We start from the raw sequence: 9,503 nt of genomic DNA on the forward strand, positions 1-9,503 counted from the left end.
CATATCTTTCAAAACTTGGCTGTGAATGGAGGAAAGAGGGATTTTCCATCTCACCAGAGTGACTCAGAATGAATAAAATTTTAAGAGGGACATTACAAGCCACTGCCTGGGATCTTTGAGTAGCCTCCAGGGGTATTTCTAGACAGCAGAAAAATAACCCAGACCTCTGATGCAGATGAGCTTCTCTTGTGAAGGAGCGAGTTGGGCTCTTTCCAGCAGTGAAGGCAAAGCAGGGTGAGCTAAACACATTCCCAGCCCATCCCTGGGCTTCTGGGATGAAGAAACCAGAATTGAGCTAAAACTTCCCCTGCTATTTGCTCTGTTTTAGCTGATGGCTGTGGGTGGCCACAATCACAAACTGCTTTGCCTTATTAAAAACAAATGGAAAACCAAACCAATTCCCCATTCAGAACAATCACTTAGGCCCGTGTTTTCCTTTAACTCCTGTTCCAGGGACTTGGAGAGCTCTGGTTTCTGTGTGTTCCACTGCTTTTCTTGACCTGAGATCCAAATGCATGAGAACTACAGAGCAGGAGCAGGGCAGGGGCAGCTGGAAGGGTGGAGGTGGGGGAGAATGGTGGGCAGGAGGAACAGAGGAGGGTCTGGGCTTGGCTTTACTCTGGCTCTGTGGCATTCTTCAGGCTTTGGCTTTTTATGCTCTTTTTGCTGGAGGAGGTTTTGGAGACGATTTTCACACCTGGGTTGACTTTTGCACTTCCAGAGCTGAAATTCCCTCCGCTGGTGCTCAGGGTGCTGCTGCCGCCTCCGGCATGGCTGTAGCTGCCAGCAGTGCCCAGACCACTCCCTCCTCCAAATCCACCTCCAAGACCACCTCCAGCCCCGAGTCCAAGTCCTCCTCCGCTTCCAAAACTGTAGCTTCCTCCTCCTCCTCCTCCACCGCCAGCTCCAAGACTGAAACTGCTCCCACCGCCTCCTCCAAGGCCAAAACCATTTCCAACACCTCCTCCAAGACCAAAGCTGCTTCCACCACCTCCTCCAAGGCCAAAACCACTTCCGCTGCCTCCTCCACTCAGGCTCAGTCCACCAAATCCTCCTCCTAAGCCAGCTCCTCCAGCAATGCCAGAGCTGGAGCTGATGACTGCTGCAAGGAAAAGCAACCGTAAGGTTGGACATCTGCTTGGCAGCCATGGAATCATGGGCTGGGCTGGGCTGGAAGGGGCTATGAAAGTCATCCCATCCCTACCCCTGCTGTGGGCATTATCCCAGGTTGCTCCACGCCCTGTACAACCTGTCCTTGGACATTTCCAGGGAAGGGACAGCTACAGCTGCTCTGGGGAGTCACCCAGTTCCAGGAAGCGCCATCATCAGGACCTTGACCCACAGGACTTGAACCCAACTTCCATCCCCTGTGCAAGCCCGTAAAGACAGTGGAGGGCTCCAGAAGTCTTATGTGGGGCAAAACTTCCCTTTTCCCATGGTTTCCCCCAGGCCTTGCTCCCAAAGCCAGATTTTGGGATCCAAAACTGTGATACTTACAGTAGCTGATGGGGTTCAGTCCCTCCCCACTGAGCCTGTTGGGGGATTAGAGAAGATAAGAGCAAAATTACAGAGACAGCCAGAGGAACCAATCTCTGATGGGAAAAGTGATAGTCACTACTATCCCCACAAGGACTTTGCTCCCACCTGCTCTCCTCGCCCTCCAGCAGCTTCCTGTAGGTCGCGATCTCGATGTCCAGGGCCAGCTTGACGTTCATGAGCTCCTGGTATTCCCGCAGCTGCCGGGCCATGTCAGCCTTGGCTTTCTGTAGAGCATCTTCCAGGTCAATCATCTTTGCCTTGGCGTCCTTGAGGGCCATCTCCCCGCGCTCCTCAGAGTCTCCGATGGCCGTCTGCAGGGTTGCACACTGCAAGGGATGGGGGGGCTTGGAAAGCTGCTCTTCCCTTTGGGTGAGAGTCATCCAAGGAAGAAACCCATTCTGGCTGGGACATTCATGGAAAATGTTCCAGCTGAGCTAACACAGCCGGAGTTGAAATGCCAGGCTGACAAGAATGACTTAATAGTTAAATTTTACAGTGTGAAGTCCTTTCCAGGAGGGAATTCAACACCTTTAACGGGGCTGGAAAAGTCCCTGATTAGCAAAGCTGAGCTGTGGTGTTGAGGGACAACAGAACGGGGCCCTCTTGGCTCCTTTTGCCATTCCTACCTGGTTCCTTGTGTTCTCTATCTCGGAGCGGATCCTCTGGATGAGCCGGTTGAGCTCTGAGATTTCACCCTTCGTGTTGCGCAGGTCATCACCGTGTTTCCCAGCCGTGGCCTGCAGCTCCTCAAACTGAGGTGAGAAGGAAGATGTAACCTGAACTGTCTGAGGTGTCTGGCTGGATGAGACGTGGCTCAAACAGCCCCTCTTCGGGGCAGCAGGAATTTCCTGTGGCAACGATAGGTCAGCTCACCTTGGTTTGGTACCAAGCCTCGGCCTCGGCACGGCTCCGGTTGGCGATGTCCTCGTACTGAGCTTTGACTTCGGCAATGATACTGCTCAGGTCCAGCTCCCGGTTGTTGTCCATGGACAGGATGACGGCGGTGTCGGACACTTGAGCGCTGAGCTGGGCCAGCTCCTGTGGGAAGCACGTGGGAGCTGCACTTACCTCTCCCAACCCTCAGAGTGGTGGCATTCCCCAGCCAAGGACAACGGCAGGACAGGAATTGGGGATTTGACTGTACCGCCTCGTAGAGGGCTCGAAGGAAGTTGAGTTCATCACTCAGGGCATCCACCTTGGCCTCCAGCTCCACCTTGTTCATGTAAGCAGCATCCACGTCCTGGAAAAGAGCAGCTGTGGGGACACCTGTGGCACCTGGATCCTCTTCTCAGCCAGCAAGAAGTTCCTTGGCACAGCCAAGAAACGGCCAAGCCTGGAGATGAGGCTGCCCCTTTCCCTGCTGCCTGGTAGAGAAGCTGTGCTTGGCACATCCCTCTGGAAGAGCACCAAGACAGCATCTCTTGCCTCAGAAAAGTGCTGTGTGTAATCTGGAAGTGGATAAGGAGGGAGGTTCTGGCTCTTTGGCCTTGGTACCTGGGATTCCCAAGTATGACTGATCCCCTCTGTCTCTACATGGTCTCTTTTGCACCTGTACGTGTTGTGGGACCGGAGTGGGAGGAGATTTTGCTTCCTTCCTACAAGACACTCCATTCCTTTCCCACAATACCATGATCAAATGGTGATTTAAAACCCTTCTAAAGGATGAGGATGCAGTTCCGTAAGATTTCCCATCCCTCAGGATATTCCCAGTCTGTGCAATGGTTGGGGTTGGCTCAGCATCTGCAGCACCTCCTGTCTCACCCACCTTCTTGAGCACCACAAATTCGTTCTCTGCTGCTGTGCGCCGGTTGATTTCCTCTTCATACCTACAGGGATAAAGGGAAAGAGGTGCTGGATCAGACCTCGGGAAGCAGAACAGGTGTCCAGGTAGGACTGCAAAGTGATCTCCACTGGGGGTGGCATCTCCAAATCAGCCTCCTGGGAACTGTCCAGCTCAAATGTGTGAGATTCCCCTTCCTCAAAAGGCAGAAAAGACATTCTTGACTTAACGCAGATAGAAGAAGAAAGGTAAAGCTGGTTTAGAGGATTTTCCTTTGCAAGAGCCATCACAAGGTGCTGCATCCTGGCTGAATCTCCATTTTTTGATGGGAAAAATGTTGATGGACCCTTTTTGGTGCTGTTGAGGAAAATGGTCCTGCAGGGAGAGATACCTCTGAGCAGGAGGTATTGGAGGTGATTAGTGATATTCTGTGTTATGGGTTGGAGCACAAACTGGAGACACTTTTCCCCCTTTCCTAGAAAAATTTCCATTAATACTTCAGTCTGGATGTTTGACTTTCAGAAATTGAAATTTCTGACATGAATCATAGAATCATGGATTTACAGAATCATAGAACAATAGAATCATAGAATTATAGAATCACAGAATCCTAGAATTACAGAATTACAGAATCACAGATTCAGCTGAGTTGGAAGGGACCCATGAGGATCCTTGAGTCCAGCTCCTGGCCCTCACAGGACACCCCACCAATGCCACCCTGAGAGCATTGTCCAAACACTCCTGGAGCTCTGGTAGCCATGGGATGGTAACCATTCCCTGGGGAACCTGGGCACTGCCTGACCACCCTCTGGGTGAAAACTCCTGCTGCTCAATGTTCAGCTGAACCATTTACACCCCATTTCACACTCACTTGTTTTTGAAGTCCTCCACGAGGTCCTGCATGCTCTTCAGCTCCCCATCCATGCGTCCCCGCTCGTTGAGCAGGTTGGCCAACTGCCGCCGCAGGTTGTTGATGTAGGCCTCGAACAGCGGGTCCAGGTTGCTCTTGCCAGAATTGTTTTTCTGGCCCTGCTCCTGCAGAAGGGTCCATTTGGTCTCCAGCACCTTGTTCTGCTGCTCCAGGAAGCGAACCTGAGCATTGGGAAGCAGAAGATAAGATAGAAGATATCTTAGGCAGAAGATACCTATGAGCTGACAGCCAATATTCAGCACTGGCAGTGATGCATGGCAGGAGCCAAGGGATTCCTGAACTAAGAGTTTCCAAGCTGGGAATATCCTCTGGATTACCCAGGGCTGTGTTAGCCCAACCTGTAGCTGTGCAAATCCACCCTCATTGGACAGTTCTCTTCAGAGGCAATTTGATTTAGAAAGCCAACGAGCAATGGTAAGAAAATTTGGGTTCAGCTCTTTCTTCACCAGACAGTGAAGTTCTTCTTTCACACCCGCTGGGTTTTCTTTCTTTGTAAGATATGTATCTTCCTTCATTAAAGACAAGGTCTGAGTACTAATGATAAAAGGCTTAATTGTCTTTCCTTTTGCTCACACAACAACACATTTATGAGGAAGGACTTGAGTGGTTGAATCAATTGAGTCAATATAAAAAGGATTTTATCTTGCAGACAATAAACAACAAAGACCAGGACATCTGCTGTGATTGCCCAGAGAGAGAATTGGGTTGAGCCACTAGACGTGGACCCAAAACTGACTTACTCCATTTCAACTAATCTGTGTTATTTCTCAGGCACAAAACCTGGATCTAATCCCATTACTACAATTTTTGTCTTGTTTTCTCCCCTGTAAATGTTCAGAAGGACATTATTGTTTGAGGGAGTTAACGAAGACATGCAGGGAGGAAATGAGTGAAAGACTGGAGATCTCTGAAGTCGTATTTTAGTACCTACTAGATCCTCACTGCCCCTCCACCACAGATCCACAGCACCCAATGAAGCCTCACCTTGTCGATGAAAGAAGCAAATTTGTTGTTGAGGGTCTTGATTTGCTCCTTCTCATCTTTCCGCACCTGTTGGATGTTTGGATCTATCTCCAGGTTCAGCGGTGCCAGAAGACTCTGGTTTACGGTCACTTCTTGGATTGTACCCACTCCAGACGGGCCACCAGAAAATCCCGTGGGGTTCCTGCCACCACCCAGCGCCGCAGGGAATCCTCCCAGCCCCCCCAGTCCACCAAAGCCAAACCCTCCACTACCTCCAAGACCACCACCATAGCCAAGCCCACCAGCACCTCCACCAAAGCCAAATCCGCCACCTCCACCACCAAGCCCCAGCCCAAGCCCACCACCAGCTCCACCACTGCCAAGCCCACAGCCACCCACTCCGCCGCCACCTCCCAGGCCAGCTCCACTTCCAAAAGCAGCTCGGAAGCTGCTTCCAACCCCGATGGAAATCCTCTTGCTACCACCAAGGTTGTAGAGGCTCCTGCTGCCAAAACCTCCACCACCACCAGAACTGCCGCCACCACCTCCTCCAATGAGCCTCCCAAAGCCACCTCCTCCTCCTCCTGATCGTGCCACAGACACAGAGCTAAAGCCAGCCCTGTTGCTGCTTGGAATTATGGCCGAGGCAGCGCTGTAGGATCGGCCTCCACCTCCTGCCCTCATGCTGAGCGTCCGGTTCATCGTGGCAGCAGAGAAGGGCCCTGCACAGCCAGAGAGACTCTGCAGATCTCTGAGGAAAGGGAATAGGGGTGCCCCTTTTATCCCCCGGGGATCTGGGCTTGGTTTCATGGAAGTCCACTGATCAATTTAGTGCCTTCATGGTTTTGACATGCCAGGAGGCAGCTGTCTCCCTGAGACTTGTTAAACCCTGATTGCACCCAAACACACCTCCTGGGGCTGGATCTGCTCAGCTGGAAGGGTTATCTAACACCCAGATTTCTGGCAGGGAGAGCTCAGCCTGGTGCAAAGCCTCTGTCCCCTCGCAGAGATGGATTACTTTATTTTGTATTAGTTTGCCTAACCCTGCAAGGGTCCAAGGCCAGGTTGTGAGGGGCTTGGAGCCACCTGGGTTAATTCAAAGTGTCCCTGACTGTGAGGGGCGGGGGGGTGTGGAATGAGATGGTCTTTGAGATTCCTTCCAACCCAAACCATTCTGGGATTCCATGATTCTATAATTTCCTTACTGTGAAAGAAAATAATTTTTAGATGTTATAAAGAAATAATGTCTTGGATCCCCAGTTCTACTTAAAAGATGCAGCACATCAACACAGAGATCAGTGGAGAGTCCTCTGGACTAACTCAAGTGAAAGACAGTGAGAACAAAATGGTTAAATCTGAACAAAAATAATTCATGGAGTTTCTTCAGCTGAAGGCAGAAGGCAGCTTGATGTTCCTGAAACCTGACATCCCTTTTGGGGCTCTAATTTATCCAGTTTGCTGTTCCTACTCCCTGGGCAAGGACAATCTCTTCGGGATGACTAGACAAAGAGGTCCTGATCAAGTTTTCCTCTTTCTCCTTTCCAGATGTAAATACCACCTTAAATTTTGCCCATTTATATTCATTATTTAGCCTATGGCAGGCTTTCCAGGCTTTTCCTCTGGATATTTGCATTTCCAGAAGACAACTCCATTCCATGCAGAGGCTGTGTTGTGACTTCTCCAGCTAGCTGATGATGTGATTGACACATTTTCATCTTGACCTAAAAACCATTTCAAAAAAAGAGGCAGATTTTCTGGAAAACTGTCTGCCCAGCTCTGTGGAACGATGCCATTTGCCCACTTTAGGATGTAGTCAGTCCTGAGTTTCTGGCTCTCTCTAGCTCTGATTTCTTTTAAAGACCTTTGAACCTTCCATCCAAAATGCTACCAAAAGCAGATTTAACCAGCATGAAAAATACTCCCACAAATTCTCCTTATTTTACTTCCTGAAGTCCTTGGGAAAAAAGATAAATTCCACAGGGTGTGGTGACATTTTCTGGCATCTCAGACTTTGTGGAACTGCAGTGCTGAGAGTATTTTATCCCTTGCATGTCAGAGCTCAGCTGGTTTTTGGCATGGGGCTGCCCTGGTGGCTTTGCCTGAATTCTGCAGGACTGGAGCTTAAATATATTTACAGGACAGGACTCTACTTGCCTTTCAAAACACATCCCTCTGCCCCAGAGCTACAAAACCATTAAGGAGCTAAAATCCCACTGGCATCTCTGGAAGAACACTTAAACAGGTGCTACTGAATACAGAAGACCAAATATCTGATTATCCCTGGAGAAATGCTGCTGGGCAGGCTCGAATGGGAGAGCCGGGGCACTGAAAGAGAATTTCCCTTTGCAGTGAGAAATTATTCCAAGATGGTGCAGATGGTGCAGGTCAGCTTGTTTCTTTTTGGACAATGTGGGTCTGAACCTGGAATGTCACTTTAAATTCATGAGCATCCATTGCCTCGGTGATTTGCATAAAATTCAAAGCCAGGGTGCGATGGGAAAATGAGATTTTTGTCTTCATGGTTCCTTGACCCCAGTAAAGGCAGCTCGTCCTGAAGCTGAAGAACGGGTTCAGATCAGATGTTAGAGCTGAATGAATGTAATGGGATTAAAGGTGGGGCTGCCAAGAAGAAAGAGGGAATTGTCACTTCAGGCTCCCACACTCTTCTCGCTCGGCTCGTTATCCACAGGGTATGTGAGTGATGCAAAGGCCACCTGGAAAACGCTCCCTTTCCTTCCTGGGCTGCTTGGTGGTGTGGAGGAGCCGAGGCTTGGGGCTCCAAACCCAGAGGCAGATGTGGCATTTTCATGTCTGTTTGGATCAACTCTGCCAGGCTCTGGGCTCAAGCTGAAAGAGGGAAAGTCGAAGTTAAATATATGCAAGAAATTCCTCCTGTGATGGTGAGGAGACCCTGCAATGGATTTCCCAGAGCAGCTGTGGCTGCCCCATCCCTCAAAGGGTCCAAGGCCAGGCTGAATGGGGCTTGGAGCAACCTGGCATAGTGGAAGTTGTCCCTGGCCATGGCAGGGGGTGGAATGAGGCAGATTATAAGATCCCTTCTAATCCAATCATTCCATGAATCCATAGGTTTAGACTCTATCAATTTACAAAAGGGTCTGTCCAGATTGACACTGTGCAGGACTTGACCTCCATCTTCCCCAAACCCACATTCCTATCTTTTTTCTCTCCAAAATACCCTGATCTACATGAACATCTTCAAGCAGGCAGCAGCAAACATGGCTTTTGCAATAGCTGGGAGTTGAGGACAGGGATGATTAAAGGTTTTTTCCCAGAAATGCAAGAGCTGCCAGACTGCTTTTTCCCCCTGGGGAGCTGGCTGGTGTTTGGTGTTCAGGTATTGCTTTGCAGGGAGATGATCAACATAAATTATGAGCTGTTGGGGCACTGGAAGCTTCTTGTTTTGGGTGTTTCTGCTTGGTATTTACATAGAAATGAGATGGAGCCTGAGTCGTGTTCATGGAGCAGAAAGGATGAAGACAGCATTTCCAAAAACATCTTTAGCAGAGTAAGTTTTGCTCTCCCACCAAGGGCTGACCCACTTGGCTTTCACCACCCCCCAGCCAACTGTGGCATTTATTAAAATAATATTGGTGCTCTGCTCCCTGCTGATCACATCCAGTATACCACAAGGGGAGCTAAAATGCCGGATGCCGGGAGAGCAGCAGAGGCCAGAACTCATCCCACACTGGGTCCACCCCCACCCCACCAGCGAGGACAGACTGAGTGTGGGATGGGGGCTGACCTCATCCTCCTGCCCTGGAGGGGTCGAGGGAAAGAAGCCGCGAGTCAGCAGGGAAGCCTTGGAAGCAGAGTGGGACATGGGGGAATAAATTCCAGCCCCTGGTTCTTGGTGAGCCTTTCACAGGCACAGGAACCTGCCCACACCCTGCGCTGCTCCAGGCTGGACACAGGGATTTCTCCAAGGGTGATGCAGAGCTGGCCCAGGGGCCGTTGGCTGTACCACGGGGAGCTGTGGGAAGAGAGGAGCTGCAGGGCTGGTTTGTTTTCCTGTGATTCCTGCTGTCCATCCAGCTGGGCTGAGTTGTCACCATGGCAAGATCCTCCCAGCCAAGTTATAGAGACCCATCAGGGGGTCACTGTGCAGGGGAACTGGGAGCCCTGCAGAACTCCAGGAGCGTTGGGACAACACTCAAGCATCCGGTGGGATTTTTGTGGTGTCCTGTGCAGGGCCAGGACTGGGATTCGATGATCCTTGTGGGTCCCTTCCCACCCAGGATATTCCATGATTCTAGGAACTTCATAGAGAAA

General features: G+C 50.4%; 1 protein-coding gene across 1 annotated transcript; it reads right to left on the bottom strand.

Annotated features, from left to right (window-relative positions):
* Window positions 1–614: 614 nt before the first annotated feature.
* LOC128821097 (keratin, type II cytoskeletal 5-like) lies at window positions 615–6,023 on the bottom strand. Its single transcript, XM_054001982.1, has 9 exons — window positions 5,235–6,023; window positions 4,191–4,411; window positions 3,305–3,365; window positions 2,684–2,779; window positions 2,413–2,577; window positions 2,166–2,291; window positions 1,645–1,865; window positions 1,498–1,532; window positions 615–1,102 (listed from the first exon to the last, which is right to left on the bottom strand). Exons 1-9 carry the CDS (start codon window positions 6,021–6,023, stop codon window positions 615–617), a joined length of 2,202 nt encoding a protein of 733 aa, XP_053857957.1.
* Between the last annotated feature and the right edge of the window lie 3,480 nt (window positions 6,024–9,503).

The sequence above is a fragment of the Vidua macroura genome, chromosome 34 (genome assembly GCF_024509145.1).
Source record: "Vidua macroura isolate BioBank_ID:100142 chromosome 34, ASM2450914v1, whole genome shotgun sequence".
Taxonomy (NCBI): domain Eukaryota; kingdom Metazoa; phylum Chordata; class Aves; order Passeriformes; family Viduidae; genus Vidua; species Vidua macroura.

Coding starts and splice junctions, on each gene's coding strand:
- LOC128821097 (XM_054001982.1), bottom strand. CDS start 6,023: ATGAAACCAAGCCCAGATCCCCGGGGGATAAAAGGGGCACCCCTATTC. Junction 2,780..3,304: donor AATTTGTGGTGCTCAAGAAG/GTGGGTGAGACA, acceptor GCTCTTTTCCAG/GACGTGGATGCTGCTTACAT. Junction 1,533..1,644: donor CTGGAGGGCGAGGAGAGCAG/GTGGGAGCAAAG, acceptor ATCCCCCAACAG/GCTCAGTGGGGAGGGACTGA.